At 37.9% G+C, this 19,036-nt stretch overlaps 1 protein-coding gene across 6 annotated transcripts in view; it reads right to left on the bottom strand.

Annotated features, from left to right (window-relative positions):
- The window catches only part of PPP2R3A (protein phosphatase 2 regulatory subunit B''alpha), a 205,041-nt gene that overhangs the window by 141,203 nt on the left and 44,802 nt on the right, over window positions 1-19,036 (bottom strand). For all 6 annotated transcript variants that reach the window (XM_045791823.2, XM_045791819.2, XM_045791820.2 and 3 more), the window contains one exon: window positions 15,818-18,255. In XM_045791823.2, coding sequence (XP_045647779.2) covers window positions 15,818-17,812 — 1,995 coding nt within the window. In that variant the 5' untranslated portion in view covers window positions 17,813-18,255. The remainder of the gene's footprint in view (window positions 1-15,817; window positions 18,256-19,036) is intronic.

The following is a 19,036-nucleotide window of genomic DNA, read 5'->3' as shown; positions in this document are numbered from 1 at the left end:
GAATTATTGAACACTACAATGAAAATATGTATTTCTATCAAGCTTGCAGGTGATGCTGATGCTGTTGGATGGGAACCATACTTTTAAAACTACTGACATAAACACAGAACCAGAGAATGAGTACCTGAAGAAGGACAGAGGACAAATTCATTGGAGAGATCAAGGAACTGAGAAGCTTGTGTACTGGATGCTTCATCTACTAAAAACTCACAAGAATTGTAGCAAAAATAGTATTGGGAAGTGTCACAGAGCCAAGAGAGAAAATCTTTAAGAAATAAGGGAGGGGCGCTTGGGTGGCTCAGTTGGTTAAACATCTGCCTTTGGCTCAGGTCATGATCTCTGGGTCCTGGGATTGAGTCCTGCATCAGGCTCCCTGTGAAGTGGGGAGCCTGCTTCTCCCTCTGCCTGCCTACTCCCCCTGCTTGTGTGCTCGCGCGCTCTCTTTCTCTCTCTCTCTCTGAAAAATAAATAAATAAATACAATCTAAAAAAAAAAGAAAGAAAGAAAGGAGATGATCTGGGGGGTAGTAGATAACTGCAACTAGGAGGGGTACTGGGTGGTGAGTCTGATGACATTAGTTCAAAGTTGGAGGGGTAGTTTCAGGGAGGTAGGAAAAAGAATAGTTTGGAAGTAGCAATAAAAAACAAGACACTCACTGCCCCCTCCAGACCCAGGGGGCGAGGGGGTGAACTGGGAAAGAAAAAAAGCCAACATTTCACATGGCTATCCTGAGGGAGAGATGGATTTCAGTCAGAACAAGGAGGTAAAGGGAATGTTTAGAAAGAGTCTGGTGACATAGGAGATTCTGCCAATGAATGACGAGTTCAAGAGGGCATGGGGAAAAGATTTTGGGAGATGGGAGGGTTGGATGTGGACTGAGAAGAGAGGATGTACAATAATAGAGTGAGGAGAAGAGTCATGATCTGGATTCCTGGACTTTGGTGATCGGTGCAAACAGGGATGAAGAACTTATTAGATTAGTCCTGATGGTCTTAAGGCAGAGAGGGGTGAAGCTGTGAATACTGGGCAGGCCTGTGAGGGAGGCCTGAGGGCACTAACAGGAGCAAGTTGAGTTCTTGGAGCTCCTTTTCACTCCTGCCAAGGGTGGTGTGGAGGCTATGGAGGGACTACACTTATCAGGAGCTTCTGGATATCTGGGACTCACATTTTACTAGAATTCTAGGGGAACATGCACAATTTGGAGCATGTTTACCCCCCAATTTTTTGTGTGCACACAAACATTTTAAGAAAAAGGGATCACACTGGTACATCTGTTTTGCGATTTACATTTTTAATTACCTATTTTATCTTGACCATTTTTTCTACATCAGTATATCCATAAGTTTTTTTGAATACAAGTGGGGACATATCTGAGATAGTTGATGCTGATTCATTAGAAAAAATGGAGATGCAAGAGGCTCCTGACCTCAGAAGCCACTAAAGGTAGAGGGCGAAATACAGGTTGAACTCATTCTGCAAATTCCAATTTGCTACTAGCCAGATCCCATTACTTTTATTAATCTACACTGTGGTTAAACGAAATAGGAGGAAGGATGGTTTCCAACTGTCTTGCTGAGTGTTTTCATTTCTATCCAAACATTCTACCCAAAGAAGCCAGCATCACCTATAAAGCTAGGGCAGAATAAACATTTTCCCTCAATGATATGACTGGTTAATCTCAATGAAGGCATGGATAGCAACCCAGAAAGTAAAGACAGAGAAGCATTTATTTTAAATGCTCCAGAATAAACATAATAAGGTTCCTAAAGTGTGCTTTGCTATAATTTTAAATTTATTTTCATAATTATGCATTTAAATATATATACAAAATTATATAATATAATATCTAAACTTTGAGAAAACCATAATGTTAGATCATTAACCTAGGAAGACACTTTATTCCCCCCTGGAATGATATCTCAGACACAAATTCCTCATCAGGGTCAGAAGAAAGCAGAGTTCTAGTAAGCATAAATCCTGCCTAACCTGAAAGATTTCTCTGACCCTCTTGGGCATCCCAAAACAACAACAACAACAAATAACAAACAAACAAAAAAACCTAGTTGTACTTAAAAACTAAATGGCCAGAAAAATTCTTTTCCAACCTAAATTCATGGGGATGAAGATGGAACTTTAAGAATGGGAAAAGGACAATGAAACAATGAGATGTATAGGTATTCCTTAAAGAGAAAGGACAAGTTTTCAGAATTTAAACAGTATGTGGAGGTTCTACAATAGGGCCTGGGGGTGCAATGGTGAACAAGAGAGCATTCTCTCCTCAAAACGTCTATAGTCTATAATCAAGAGATTTCCATCCTGCAATAAAGGGAAATGATCTATACTCTTAATGGGGTTTTCTCTTCTTGCCAGGAAAGGTGACAGGACCTTCCCAAGAACACCACAGACATTTAGGTGTTAAAAGCTAGAGAAATTAAGAGGCCAGAGGCTGAATGAGATACTGAGCCTTGCTGAGGCACCGCCCTCATGTCCTAGAAGGGCACCCTGACCCCAGGTCCTCTTGCATCCATCCTTGAGAATCAAAGGACAGAGAAAGAGCTAGCTAGTGCTCAGGCAAGAGGGCAGCTTCCATTTGAGAAGGAGGCAAAGCAGGCAAGCAATAATCCCATCATTTGATTATTCATTCACTTATTCATTTATTCATTCAACAAATAGTTATTTAGTGCTACTATTTGCTAAATAAAGGCCAAAAGAAGCTAGTGGCTCAAACACAGAAACCTGAGAGGGATTCACAAATCTCCCCCCAAATCCTTATTTTAATATTTAAGTATTATTAGGTGTACATTTGGGAGCTGGAGATCAAATTTTTGGTGCCTGAAGTGGGGGGAAAAAAAAGGCGAGGTATGAATTAAGTTGTCAGATAGATTATCTGCTTAAATTCTGACTTTAAGACTCCCGAAAGCTGATGGGAAACAGGTTAGAGTGGACTCTACTAACTTAGAATTCACAATAATATAACCAGAGCAACCTGATGTTTCCCTTCATACTCTCTAGGAAGGAAAGGTCTGATAAACCAATTTTGGTCATCCTTGATCGTCAAGATTAGGCTACCACAGAGCTTAGGTGTGAGAGAAATAACAGCTTCATGATACAACCATCTAGTCTCCCTTACTGGATTGCCATGAGACCAAATGCTTACCTATGTTAAGACAGATGGATAGGATTAAGGTACATTTTGATGTCCTGGAATGGAATGGAATAGAATGGAACAGAATGGAATGGAACAGAATTGGTCCAAGCCAATGCGAGAAATAAACCTCTAATCTTAGTATCACTGATACTGTGATAACACCAAGAGCTAGCACCTTAAGTAAATTAGTTAAATAAGAGTATCCATATCCAAATGCTATCTCTTCTAGAGAAAATTCCTTGAATTCCACAAGCTGGGATGTTATCTCTCCCTCCTCTGAGTTCCTGTAGGACTTCTGTCTCTCTCTTAGGGAATCTATTCTTTCTACTTTGCATTACAGTGAATAGCTCACCTCTCCTATTAGACTGTAGGCTCCACAAAGGCTTGCCATTTGTCAAGTCTAACTCATTTTTATCTCCTCTTGTGTGCTGTACATGTTTATACTATTTTGAAACTATCTATTTTATGCATTTAAAGCATTTTTTTAAAAGATTTTATTTATTTATATATTAGACAGAGATAGAGACAGCCAGCGAGAGAGGGAACACAAGCAGGGGGAGTGGCAGAGGAAGAAGCAGGCTCACAGCGGAGGAGCCTGACGTGGGGCTCGATCCCACATCGCCGGGATCACGCCCTGAGCCGAAGGCAGACGCCCAACCGCTGTGCCACCCAGGCGCCCCGCATTTAAAGCATTTTGACAACCTCTATTTCGCATACCAATTATTTATTAACCATGCTGAAATAAATTTCTGGCCCAAGAAAGAGCCACTCCTGCCTGAGTGCCATGTCAAGGAAACTGAAACTTAGATATAATGTCCCTACAAAAGTTCTGCTTGACCAGAAACGCAGTACATTCATGCAGCCAATTCTTCAATGCCAAGCCAACTCTGGGCCTTCTCACCCCAGACAAGGTTGACTATGCGGCCCCAACCACTCATATGTTTTCTATTTGCCTCTTTCTTGTTCTTTACTTTTTATTCTATAAAAGAAGCTTTTTGCCTTATGCTCCATTTTGCAGTTCTCCAAAAGGAGACTGTCCACTTCATAAAGGGTTAAAGTTTGTTTGTATCACTTGTCTTCTTTAATCATTTTTAACAGTTTTTGGTGACAAGGGATGAGATCCAAGGCTGACTGCTAACTGCCTATGGGACAAGTCGTACAGGCAAGGCATCCACTGAACCCTTTGAGTTCACTGTTCCTCTCAGTGCTACTGACAGCTGGAATAAGTCACTCTCATATTTGAGCTCCATTCCCCTGTGGGCAGCTCTCTGGTCCAAACAAACTTTATTTTAAAAGTATATATGTATATATTGTTCCTGGAAAGGTTCGGGGATTGAAATTTCCAGGAGGGTTCTGGGTAGTTATATTAGGAGTCCACAATGGGTGGCAGCTGTTAGGGGACTCACAAGGTCTTGAGGCAAGTTCACAGTATAAACTGATGGGGGACTTGGGAAAATAAATTAAGAGAAAAAATTTGAACTGTTTTGACTATCAAAATAAAAATCTAAGTAGGCACAAGACAGACTATTAAAAGTCATCAGTGTCCCCCACTATAAAGTAATCTTCTGGTGAAGGGAATACTAAATCTACTGCTAATGGGAATCTTAGAAACCAAAGCCACAAATTTGGTGGGCACGGGTCAAGCACTTAAAATCTGTTAGAGCACTCATCACCTAACTCTAAGACTCTTGTGGTAGGATAAGTCGGTGATGGAACGGGTTAGATTGATACTAAGTCACCTGCCAACCTCAAGAAAACTGTGCAACAAGGTACACTGTAAAATACCACAAAGTACCCAACTGAGCAGCACATCCCTGTTAGGTATTAATTTGGTGCCAAGAGGTCCAGGATTAGCTAAAAAATGGGATTCTTGTTTCAAAGAATTAAGCATGGAACCTTTCAACACACCTGTCTATTTTATGTCTAAAAACTGTGGTCCCAGAAGCTGTAGGTATCTACAAAAATGGCAACATCTTATAAAGACAATCTAGAATTACAGTGGCCATATGGAAAACATTCCAATTAGACAAGATCATTCATTTAAGGAGTTCACTTAAAGGCAAGGGTTCTCAAATCAAACAGAACAGGATGCCTATTTTAATTGGCATGTAGGAGCCTCCAAAAAGACTTCAAAATTCCAAAATAGCTCCATTGAAAGATTCATTGCAAAAGACTAATGAAAAATTAAAGACACAAGAAGTACCCAAAACAAATGACTATAAGACTGAAGGAACTCCTACTGCTCCCCTCTATCCTTCTTTATTTGAATACTCTCTCTAGTAATCCTCTGTCTGGACTTTTTTCCACTCTGAAGAGAATATAAGAGGGTAAACAAAAGTCCACCAAGTTAGTGGCCTTAAAACTGCAACAGCTCCAAGGCCAGAGACTAAAATAGCTGGGCCTCCCCCATTATATATCATAGGGATCCATCATAAAAACACCAGCCTAGAAACTGGTGTCTCATCTGCAATCAATGGGGATGGGACAAAAGATTGTCCTCAGAGATCTTGTCAAATTTCCCACACCAAGTCAAATGCTTCCATATCTGCTGCTGAAGGAGAATCCCCATATGGGCCCCTCCCAGAGTTAATGGGATTCTGGGGGATCCTCTAGTAGACTGCTACCAGTTATTTCCTTAAGCGTTCCAAGGGGAAACTAAAATTAAAGAAAAACCTTGCCCAATTCTGGTAGATACTAGGACTATAATCTACTTTAAACCCCATTTTCTCCTGAGCCTGCAGATAAGAAAGATCTTAGGAAAACTGGCAGAAGCCAGGGTGAGAACACTTACCACAGTCAGTTCTGGATCTCTGTAGTGTTCAGTTGAGAAAGGAAGGTAAAATTTTACTCTGTCCCCTCCCTCCTTCCCTACTTTCTCTGTTTCTTCCTTCCTCCTTCTCCCTTCCTCCTTCCTCTCTCCCTCCCTTCCCTCCTTTTTTAGATTTATTTGTCAGAGAGAGAGGGACAGAGAGACAGAGAACTCGCAAGCAGGGGGAGTGGCAGGCAGAGGGAGAAACAGGCTCTCCGCTGAGCAAGGAGCTCAATGCGGACTCGATCCCAGGAGCCTGGGATCATGACCCAAGCTGAAGGCAGACACTTGTCCTCTCCTTTCTAAATGCATACTCTTGTGAATTTGGTTTTGGGGTACCCATTGGTTGTTGATCCTTTCTCTCTTTATTTGTCTTCAGAACTTGGCTTAGCTTTCTGCCTGTCTTGCACACACAGGTTGTCTGTTGTTGCGCATGCAGGCAGGTCAACTATCAGACCAGAAGCCCAATAAATAGCTGGAAAAAATATGGGTTGCACTTCATTTGTGGTTAGAGTTCTACCAGCTGCTGCCAAGCTCCTGGGGGGGGGGAACTGTCTGTCTTTCTTTTGGCTATCTTTGGGAGCGGCTCTGGATCTTGGGAGGGTAGTAACTTTTGTACCCTCTTGGGGATACCTCTTGCATCTGAGGGGTTGTTCAGTACTGCCAGGAATATTTACGGTTTGTCCCAGCTGAAACCTGACAAGATCTATGGTCAGAAGTTGGTCAAATTGGAAGCTGATATTCAGAGCCTGATAGAACTTTTTTTTTAGACCTTCTCCCCAGGCTAAATGAAAACTACATACCTAAAGGGAAAGGAAAACATTCCAAAGACAAAGAGCTCTAAATCTAGACACAGAAATCTTTTGATTTCTAGCTTAATTGAAGATCTCTCCCTGACACAAAATAGCAAACCGAAGATAATGTAGTTGGATGGGTATGCCAATACCTTAGTATCATTCAGGTTACAACTCAATTCTTTGAGGAATTAAAAGCAACTGTCCTACAAATGGAACCTTTACAAGAACAGAAAAAGCCCACTATGCTTTTCACCAAACCTCAAAGCTCCCCTATTCATCTCAAAAGGCTTGTACATATTGTAAAAATTCTGGCCTTAGGAAACACAAGTCCTTCTTGGAGAAACTTGCATTCTTTTTCTGTACCTTTGAGATGCAGTTGTTCTATCTGGTCTTCTCTAGGAACCAAGATAATTCCTATCAGAAGGAGGGGGAAAAAAAGGAAAGGCTATTTGGAAATTCAGTGAATGAAAAACCTTCAAAGTCTTCTCCACAAATATTAGGCATCTGTGCAGGTAACCTTAAAATTTATCCCTTGTGACAGAAACACAATTAGACCCAACTGTTCTTTTAAAAGACTAATGAGTTTTGCATTATCATACCTGTCTCATGGCTAAATTTTTAGAACAAAACCTGTAAGATCCCTATTTGTGTCTATCTGTATGTTTATGTATGTCTATGGTTGTACGTTAGATGGCTGATATTTTTCTACCTCCAGATAGTATTGCCAAAATTAATTTGTAAAGAAGCTCTATTGGTTTAAAAAAAAAAAAACTTAAGTGTTTATATGAATCAAGAAAATACTCAGAAATACAGAAACTAACCCAAATGTTTTTCAAGTTCACATGATCTAGGATGATCTCTGGGGGGAAAACCAGTTTAAGTTTGTTGGTTTAACTAAAACAGGCATGTCTTTACAACTGCCAATATTAAATATAATGCAGACATACAACTTTTATTCTTCCTAGGTTTAATACTAAAAGTCAAAAGAGCTCATGCTATCTCTGTTGCAAAATCTGTCAACAACAAAGATAATTTAAGATGATGGCTGTTTAATGCCTCATGAAAGTTTTATAATTGTTAAGAACAAGTAAATTAAATAGATGTAAGTGAAAGTTTATAAATGGACTTTTCAATAATAATTATGCTTTACAGTATGTCTACTTACTTTCCAAAATCTTTTTTGGTAACTTGAAACCTTAAAATTATACTGAATTAAGTTAAATTACAGATATTTACTGAATATCTAGATCATTGCCAAGTAAGATAAATTACTGAAACATTATTTACTAAACACAGGTTTATCTACTATTGGATTCCTTTTACAGAGAACTAAAATAATTGGGTCTATTAGTAAACACATGTTGTGTCACATTGAAAAATTTACTATGAGGAAGAATATACTTCTAGAAATTATGAAGTGTGTTTATAAATTTGCTAGTCCACAGTCCACTACTGCTTATTTCTTAGTTTTCATTAGGAATTAAAGGTTCTAAGAGTTAAGATTTTAATTAATATACATAATTAAAATTACTGAAATAATAGAGGTAAAGGAAAACTGTATATTAAAAATTGGTAAGGAGAGTAGAATGTGTTAGGGTATGAAGGACATGAGGTTTTGTTGTTGTTTTTGCTTTTTTGGCAAAGGAAAAAAGAAAGAAATTTTGTTCAAAAGAAAATTGTTTCAGAATAAGAAAAAAAAATTAGGACAAAATCTGAATGGATATAAAAGAGTTGTAGAAAGTGTATAGAAAAGGAATCCTGAGAAAGGAACTTTATGTATGGTCAAGCTAGCTAAGATTGGAATGGATTTATTTAAGTTAAAAAAAATGAGTTTAAAAAAGTTCTAATATCTTTGATGCACTGATGCAAAACTAGAATTTGGTTTTCTCTCTGTTAAAAGGACAAAGTGTTTTCTTAGATTATTGGTCTGCTCTTACTTAAAAAAAATGTAAATAAAGGTTTTTCTTCCCCTTTTAGGTAATCTGCCTGGTCAGCACAGACTTTTTTTTCTTACCAAAATAATTTACTATGTTTCACATTGTCTTTATCAGGTCTTTGATTACTTAAGAAAACCCAGTCTTCTCAATATTAAAAGGGCTAAGTTTTGTTCACAACCATGTAACCTTATGTATTTACCTTTAAAATCTTCTATTGTCAGTTTGGTTAAATAGACAAGTATTATTTCATAATGACCTGTGATCCTATTTATTCTAACGTTCAGACCATCTAACAGTTTGATAACTTCCCCAAATCAAATTCTAAATGGAGTCTTTTTTACCTCAAAGTGACTTTAAGACTTGCCAGATTCCCTGGAAAATCTCAAAGAATTTGTCTCTCGTCTTGTAAAAAAAGAGATGTTAAACTAATTGGGTTTATTTGGTATGTAAAATCACATAGGAAACATTGTCAAATATGTAATTCACCTTCTTAGGTTGTATCTGTATGGATGCAGGCTATTAATATAAGTGTTCTAGAAATTTTATGAAATTATCTTAAAATGTTATATATCACAGAAATAACCGAATTTCCTCGTCAATTCTAACATAGTGAATTCTCGTCAGATCTTAAACCATGGGCATTTTTAAGTCTTTCGTCATTTATGGATAGTTATTGTTTTGCTCTAATGCTTTACAAAAGCATTAGAGCATTCATGGAAAGCATTCATGGAAAGGACACTACCAAGTACTCTTAACCACCAACAATGCTGCCAAATTACAAGGTATCAAACCTTGGGTGCCTGTTTCACAACTGAAGAAGGCTCCACCCAACATCTGGTCCTGTGCAAATGCCAGAGACCTCAAAATCCAATTGACTAGGAAAAAGTAGCTGACACGGAGGCAGACTGCTTCCTCCCAAAACATCAGATTAAGAATATTTCTTCCTTCCCTCTCCTACCACCTTTTTCCTAAATCTTATACCATGAAGGTATTTATGATTCTTTTGTCCAACTTTTTCCTTTTCCGAACCTGAAAAGATGATGTCATTGTTCACATATTTCAGGCCACTACTAAGGCAGGTAATCCAACCTCTAACTGCCTATTGAATTTTCGAAGATGCTGATAATCCTGTAGTTCTTTCTGCCCACTACAAATTTTTCCCTGATTTCCAATGCCTCAGTTTTTCTGAAACAAGCTCACTGGATAAACATTTCTGGGGAAGTGGAGAAACAGTTACACAAAATACATAAACATGCCAACTGGCTTAAAGAAATATCTACCCTTTGGGGATCATTTCTTGACTTACTTGATTCTAGCTGGTTTGGGTCATGGGTATAGCCTGGCTCATCTGCACTGTCCAAACCACGGGATTGTTTTGTTGCCAATTATTGTTATTATATTATATTCATGTTATTTATATGAATATTACATATATATTTAAAGATTTTTAAAAGATTTTATTTATTATTTGAGAGAGAGAGAATACGAGTGGGGAGAAGGGCAGAGGGAGAGGGGCACAGAGAAGCAGACTCCCCACAGGGCAGAGTCCAACATGGGTGGGGCTCTATCCCAGGACCCTGGCATCATGACCTGAGCTGAAGGCAGATGCTTAACTGACTGAGCCACCCAGGTGCCCCAAATATTATAATAATTTTCTCCCTAATATACTACATTCTCTCAAAAGTTTAAATGCATGTGGAGAGCCACTGACCGGCTGACAGATGGTCTCTCTCAGACTGGAACGACAAAAGAGAACAGAAGAACACCAGCTCCTAGAAATAGGAGCCCGGCATCATCTCTTGTGAAAACTACACTGAGACCTGAAAAGGTAATGGTAACTGAAAGACTGATATTTTTGATCAAACCTCTAGAATGGTCAAGAGAATGATCAAACAAGGGGACTGTGAAAATAAATGTGTAGGCCCAAGATAGAGCTGTTCCTGTCAGGGGTGCCACCCAGCAAAGCAAAACTTTATATGTTAACTGTGTCCCTGTAAATGCTTTGCTTGACCAGAAACACAGTATATTCACATAGTCAATTCTCCAATGCCAATCCAACTCTGGGCCTTTTCATGCCAAACAAAGCTGACTATGTGGCCTCAGCCAATCAGATGTTTTCTACTGGGCTCTTCTTTATTTTTTAGTCTTAAGCTTATAAAAGCTTTTTGCCTTATGCCCCATTTTGCAGTTTTCTGAAAGGAGACTGTCCACTTCATGAAGTGTTAAATAAAGTCTGTATCACCTAAATTGTCTTCTTTAATAATTTTTTAACGACTACAAATGATCTCTACTTCTTTAATAGTCTAGCTAAAGTTCACACTTGCTCTTTACTCTTGAAATTATTTTCAAGAGTAGTTTTACTCTTTACTCTTGAAATTATTAAAGCTATTTCTTAAAAACACTGAAATTTTAATTTGTACTTTTAGTAATCCACACAGGTTTTCCCCACAATTAGCTGAAATTTTTAAGGTTTCACTAGACTTAAATATTATAGGAGAGCTTTAAAAAAAAACCTTCCCCTTTATTTACCTTAAATTCTTCTTTCATTAAAGAATCCTGCCCCATTTCCTCCATTCTTTCAATTGAGGCAAACTAATAGAAAATTTTTCCTGGGGTTTTTGTTTTTTTTACCAAAATGAAGGAGAGATAATTTTCAAGGGAGGCTAGGTTTTATTATTTTAACTTGTGAATAACAGCTAACAGGCTATTGCTCCATTTGGCTAAAAACAGACCAAAAATGACTGTAATAACATCTGCTGGTGGTAATAAAACATAGAATTAAGATATTATTCATAATGTGAATTACCAAAGCAGTATAGTTTCTAAGTGTTTTTTAAAAATTGTATTATCTCCTATGTCAAATGTTTTCATTCATTCACTCACTCATTCATTCATCCAAAATAATGAAACCCCCTGAGAACTCTGACACATTCCCCCCCCCTTTCCCTCCTTCACAAGCTGTTGTCTTCTTATTCAATTCATTTTCAGGCCCATCTTCACACCTCAACTATTCTAGAACCTACAGGGTTGTTTGCTGTCACCTAGAGGCTTTGTAAAGAAAGCATGTACTAAACGTTCATTCGCTAGTCAATGATATCAATAACTTGAGAGTGAGAAAGGGATGAAAAGGAAACTGTTTCAGGTGGGAAAGTCAGAGATGGGTCATGAATTGGGTGGGGGTGGGGGGTAGGGAAGAAAAGCTATGTAGATCAAAACCCATGATCAGAACTCATGAGGAAGAATATCCAAACACTGTGCTTATTTATTTTGCTATTTCTATTCGTATATTATTTGACTGTTGACAATCACTGGTAGTTTTTGCTATTGATTAATGATGTTTCCAAGATTTCTAGTGCCTTTAACAAAATATCACACTGAATCTCATCAAAAATCTTTTGCTGATCTACCATTAAATACTATCTAGCCGAGGAGTCAGCAAACTTCTTCTATAAATGGCCAGATAGTAGATATTTCAGGCTTTAAGTTCTCTAACTTCTCAACTTAGTAGGTGGAGGACAAAAGCAGTCAGATCATACGTAAACAAATGGGTGTGGCTGTGTTCTATTAAAACTATTTACAAACATAGGTCACAGGTCAGATTTAATCCTTGGGCAACAGGTTGTTGACTCCTGATCTAGACCAGTATCTAGATATCAATTTCTCAATATCATACTAGTATTTTCTATTTGATTATCTCTCCCAATACAGGCTTGAATTTTATTTCTGGATAACAAAAATGTCTGGACAACAAATACTGCTCTATTCTATTCTATGATAATGGGAATTATTTAAAAGAGTGATGGGATTGGTTTTTTTTTTTTATTTTGTGTTTAAAATCAATTTAGTTAACATATACTGTATTATTAGTTTCAGGAGTAGAATTTAGTGGTTCATCAGTTGCATATAATACCCAGTGCTCATTCCATCAAGTCCCCTCCTTAATGCCCATGACCCAGTTACCCTACCCTACCTGCCTCCCCTCCAGCAACCCTTGGTTTGTTTCCTAGAGTTAAGAGTCTCTTATGGTTTGCCTCCCTGTTTTCATCTTATTTTATTCTTCCTTTCCTTCCCCTATGTTCATCTGTTTTATTTCTTAAATTCCATGAGTGAACTCATATGGTATTTGTCTTTCTCTGACTTAATTCACTTAGCATAATTCCCTCTAGTTCCATCCACATCATTGCAAATGGCAAGATTTCATTCATTTTGATGGCTAAATAGTATTCCATTACATGTATATACTGCTTCTTCTTTATCCATTCATCTGTCAATGGACATCTGGGCTCTTTCCATATTTTGGCTATAGTGGACATTGCTGCTGTAAACATTAGGGTGAATGTGCCTCTTTGAATCACTATCTTTGTATCCTTTGGATAAATACCTGGTAGTGCAATTGCTGGGTAGCTCTATTTTTAACTTTTTGAGGAATCTCCATACTGTTTTCCAGAGTGGCTATACCAGTTTGCATTCCCACCAACGGTGTAAGAGGGTTCTCCTTTCTATGGGCAAGTCTTTTAATAAGATTTTGATCTCAGTCCATACTTGTCAAAAAATTGGAAAGCAATAGAGCCCAGTGTGGGATTTTTAGTTGGGCATACTTAGATTGGGAAGGTTAGAGGGGGGACATGCTCATGAGCTGTCAGCCAGGGACATAGGAGAGGTGTTACATAGGACTTATTCTTGGCCTCAGGTTCACATTTTCTACTTTCTGCAGCTCATCTTCAGAAGAATCTTTCCCCCTCTTTTCAGAGAAGATTATGGGGGAGGAGGGTTAAATAAAATTCAAACTGTATTACAGTAAGTTTCTGGTTAAAATGGTTGTTAGATGTTGGAGTAGGTTGCAGAAAAGGTGAACATTTTTTTTTTAATGAGCAGACAAGTTATTGAGGGAAAATAGCGAGATAATAACATCTAAATGTCTGAGCACACCTTAGCTCACAAGAACAATTAGTTCTTATTACTATTCTGAGATTGCTGTATAGGTATTTTCTTTATAAAATATTAAGCACATCAATATTGCCAGTGTACATGAAGGCATTTTTTTTTCTTATTTTTGTAACTAATTTCCAGTTTCTTGCCCCCAGCATTGACCAAGTTAACTACAGATATTACCAACTGTGAATCAATGAATGAGGAGACTCACAGAAATTTCACAGAAATGCTCAGAGAATGTTTGGAAATATATAGACCGAAATCATCATTTTATAACCTTATGTATAGTTTTAAACTTAAGTACTTGTCACTGCTAACTAAAAATGTGCACAGTACAGCCACAAAATAAATACAATGTAAAAATTATTCATCTGATCACAATATACCTTTTTCCTACTTAAATGAAGATATTAATGAGAATGTTAAAATTAACATTAACTTACTTTTTGACCTGGCCACATTTATGCCATCTCTAACATCCAGTTTTTTAAAAATTTACTATATTAAACATATACAAAAAGGCATAAAATACCAAAAAATACTTATGATCCACCACCAGATTATGAAATTACTAACACTATTGAGGTCCCTTGTACATCCCTCCTCAGTTCCACCTCTCTCCTTTCCCTGAGGATTAGTCATTGTTCTGGACATTTTATTTGGCGTATCCACGTATTTCTTCATACTTTTTGTACAATGTATGTATCTCTAAATAATTCATATCATTTTACAACTTGTTTTGTTAATTGGCTTTATGTTTGAATTCACTGTTGACATGTATGGTACATCATTCATGTGGTAGAGACAGTGCTCACCAAGTATATTCTATGTGCTTCCCTATGTTTCTTAGCTTTTGGGCTGGAATCACTGGACTGCGAGTGGAAAGGAAGTGTGTCATAGGTAGGAATAAGGCAATGAAAAGCAACATCTCCTTCTTTCCCTTCCTCAGTGAATTCATAAGCCATAATTCAGGTGGAGCAATGGGGCAGTTGTAGGAACACGGAGCATCTATCAGTAGGAACACGGAGCATCTATCACTCTGAGCCCCTAAGTGAGGTGGAACACAGCCTATTGCCAACCCATGTTAGACATACAAAATGAATAAGAAATAACTGCTGTGCTAAGACATACACACAAGTGGGAAGACAACTGCCTTTCTGGGATTATTAAAGCAAAACTATCAGGAGCAGGGAGACTCAAAGCCTTTTGAAAATACTACTATCTTATGGCCCTAGACTGGTATTTATTCCCACTTGCATGAAGAAGCAAATCTCATACATTCTTGTTGTTACCGTCTTTGAAGACCCTATTGCACTAACAATACATTCCGGGAAGGGCCTACATGTTCATAAACTGCTTCTGGTATGTTAGTTTTGTCTCCCCAGCTAGATTTTAAGGTCTTTAAGAAATCATGTCCTATATTGAGTAGGAGCAGCTGATTTAAGGAGAAACCAAAGAGGTAGGCCCACTGATAGAAGCCAGAAGTTACACCAACAGAATGACAGCAAGGAAGGATACAAGAAATATTCTGAAAATCAGAATTCCAAAGGCACTGCCACCCAGAGCCATGTAATGAAGGGACCTCAATAACACTTAGGCTAGTTTTTAAATCAGTACAATAACGGTGATGTTTAACACTCTAACCTATTAAGAGAAGGGTAACTTGTGTTGAGAATCACTGTTTAGGAAGTCAGAGAAATATGTTTTATGTTTAAAAAAAGATTTTCATTTAAATGATTAAAATAAATATGCTTAAAAAAAAGAAATCACGTCCTGTCTTCTCTGTACCCCACACTGCACCATGCATGTATTAATGACTGGTCTACTGGTTGACTGGGGAGGATGAGGCTAATATTAAATTTAAGGTACCTTGCTTGCCTTTCACTAAGTTATCTTGATCCTTATTATTTCCATTATATAGTTGGGGACATTAAGGCTAAGTAACTTTCCTCTGGTCACAGAGCTAGGAAGATGATGAAACATGGGAGGAGGGCAGTTGAAACCTGTCTGCCTGACTCTAAGGCCCTTGCTTTGTAGTTTTTTTCACTGAACTGAGTGAGGCCATGCCTAGTCTAAGGCAGGGACTTCAGTAGAACATAAAATGGCTAACAGAAAAAGTCTTTCTTCATAATTTTTGCACACATTAAAACATTTCTTTAGCTACTTCTCAGGACTCAAGATTGTTGGGTCTTACCTTGATCACCTCTGGAGTCTGCTGAATCAAAACCACTGAAGTAGTATCTTTGGCTTTATCACCAATAGGACTTCTACAGACTGATAAATTGGCCTGGGAGGAAGTTGTCAAGGTTTCCTGTAGAATCTGCATCATTTCCTTTTCTTGTGATAGGCTCCCTCTGCCTGATTTGCATTCAACTAGTTCTTGAGCGAAGTCTTCAATGCTTTCTAGAATTCGCAGTAAGAGGACTCGATCCTCTTCCTCTATTTTGTGTCCATTAGTTTCAATAATCCTTGTTAGACAAGAAGGGGAGACTTTTTCGGTGGGTGAAGAGACTTTAGACTTGGGCTCAAGATCTAGAGGAAGCTGACCAGTCAACGGACTATGATTATTTACAGAATTAGAGCTTTTACCTTTGGCAAGTGGTTCTCTTAGAGAGGTCTCCATTTTCTGTGAAAATGATTCCAAATCCATTAATAATTTATCTATCTCTTCCTGACTGTTAGGATTCATAAAATCTCTGTGGTCTCCCTCTTCAACTTCAGGAACTTTTGACTTAAGATCTTCCTCAGGTAGGTTAACAACTAGTTTCTCAAATATCTTACTACTTTCATTTTGCACTGAGGCAGGACATTTTTTAAGAGGACCACCACAGTCTGAAAATTCTGCTTTATCTTCATTTACCTTTAAGAACTCCCGACCGGGTCCATTCTCTATCCTTTGTCCTTTATCTAACGCTTTCTTTCCATCTGATTCTTCTTCAATATAAAGGGTTTCCATTAGGTCACCAGAAGAAACATTTTCTAAAGAGTTCATGGTTAATGACTGTGATTGAAGCTGGGCATCTTTCAGAGTTCTGGGATCATTTATCTCAGGGTTATATAAGGGATTTGTAGAGTTGTTTGGAATGGATTTTACTGGGTCTGTTTTCCTAGAACTGTGATTGTCATCTTGCAGTGCTATAGTTTGAAACTGTCCAGAGTCAGGGGCTGAGAGCTGGACAACATCTTCATATTTAGGGGGCTGTTCAGTGCCAAATACTGGGGAAAAGGGAGTCAGTTGTAAACTGGGCATATTACTGACCAGTTCTGTTAAATCTATAGCTTCATTATTCCCAGGCTGCATGAATTCAAATGGTAGCTTTTTCAGATAGGATGCTAACCTGGTCATTACATTCACATAGACAGTATCAGAGCTAGAAATTGCATCGTTGCCATTTCCTTCATTGATGCTACTCCCTGACTTTTTCTTTATGCATTGTTTTATGATATCTGTGCACTTTTTCAAATCCTCAGAACATTTCAGCAAGATGTCCAAGCACATCTTTATGTCTGTTCCAGAAGAAAAATTATCTATTTTATGTTTTTCCAAAATCTGAGTAACCAGGTCTTCTTCAGAGAAGTTGTGAAGAAGCATTGAAGTTAGGTTTGTATCAAGCGAGTTTCTATGGGACAACGATTTTTCCTCAACTGAGGCACTCCGGAGTAAACCAAAGGACGGGGAGTTTCCATCATTGTTATAATGGCCACAGAGCAAGTCAAAATCAACTGACCTCCTATTAAATGAGTCAGACTTAACTTTTCTTCCCTTTTTATAAGATGCATGGTTAGAGTTTTTGAGCTTTTCAAAGGAAAATTCTTTTATTTTCCCGCTGGCAAAACTGATTGCTTCTCCTGCAATGTCCTTTAAGTTACAGGTATTCTGAAAGGTAGATCCTTTCTTGACCCTGGGTATGCCTGTTAGGGCCTGCTGGTGATAGTCACCCTCAGCTGAGGAAAACCCATTTTCATGGGGTAGAAACATAGAGTCCAGATCTGCATCTTTGAACTGAGACACAGGGATGTGCAAGAGGTCTGCACAAACACTATGATGTACCACAATGCAGTCAACTCCATGTGTAAAAGCGTGGCAGGTTCCAGTGCAATAATGTATAGCTTGCTCAAAACGCCTGTCTATCACCACACTGCTGTAGTGGTTCACAGTACTGACCACAAGTCTGTAAGTTGCTGCCATAATATCGAATCCACTCAGTGATGTGAATTGGAATTTTCTAGAACTTATTTCAAGTAAATTCCCCTAACTTACTCTCTGCTGAAAATATACTTGATGACAAAGTTCAGTGGTTTCTTGCAAATATAATGACCTTTCCCACAAAGAAAAACCATCTAAATTTGAGGTTTTGTAACTGTCAGGATACAGTAGCTACTGCACATTTGTGCTTGTATTAGGAAGTCTAATAATTTAATAATTGTGATCTTTAGTTTTATTTAGTAATATCATGATACTGTAGAATTTTTATAATATAAAATCCTCCTTTAGTTCTTCAGCAGTTCTTTGATGCAGAAATTTATTGTCATTAATTTACTAGCATAAATCTTAGTTGGTGGTACAGAAGTACTGTGATAACTGAGTCCTCCAAAGACTTAAATGATCCATTTTTTTTGTGAATGAGAAACCTGTAATGAAAAAAGAAAACAATTTTAAAAATATGATTTCTTAATTCTGAGAGAACCTTTCATTTCCTCTTTTGCATCCCATATGCAGTTAGTCACCAAGCCTTATTCTTTGCTACACTACTGCTTATCTTTGATTCATGTCTTTATTTCATCACACCCTACACTCCTTACTATCTGGAGTATTATTGCCTCAACTCTGCTTTGTTACAACTGCCTCCCAGTTGGTATTTCTTACTCTGCCCTCCTTGCCACCTTACACAACACCAACGAGCTTAGACTCAGTTTTTTTTTTTTTTTTATCCTTCACAGTTCAAGAATTCACACTACTGATCTCCATAAGGCACCATGCATCCTACCTCCTTTGACTTATTTTCGAGACTTTCAACATCTGTTCCCATCCACCTACAACCTTATTTTGTGCTACTGCCCTGCACCAAACTTTTGGTTCCATCAACCAAATCTTCTCAAAGATTGCTAACACATAGTGCTTGTTCTTGAATCTACAACTTCCTCTATACTTGAAAATTATCTTCTCTTTTCTTATTATCTAAGAGAGAAAAGACTGTCATTACTGCTTTTGACCCTATCCTCTCAGACACTACCACATGCAGAGCTCTCTCTTGTTACCAAGTAGATAGAATTTACTTAATCATCCTCTTACTAAAAAAAAAAAAGGCTTTTAAACCATTCTATAGTTGCTTTCTAAAACGGTTCAATCGAGGTACTCACTCAAGAAATATTGAGTGCCTACTATGTGCCATGCACTTGTTAAGTGCTAAGG

The sequence above is a fragment of the Ursus americanus genome, chromosome 20 (genome assembly GCF_024610735.1).
Source record: "Ursus americanus isolate L20-20 chromosome 20, mUrsAme1.1.p, whole genome shotgun sequence".
NCBI lineage: Eukaryota > Metazoa > Chordata > Mammalia > Carnivora > Ursidae > Ursus > Ursus americanus.
The sequence above is the reverse complement of the archived record's forward strand: the minus strand, read 5'-3'. Positions and strand labels throughout refer to the sequence as shown.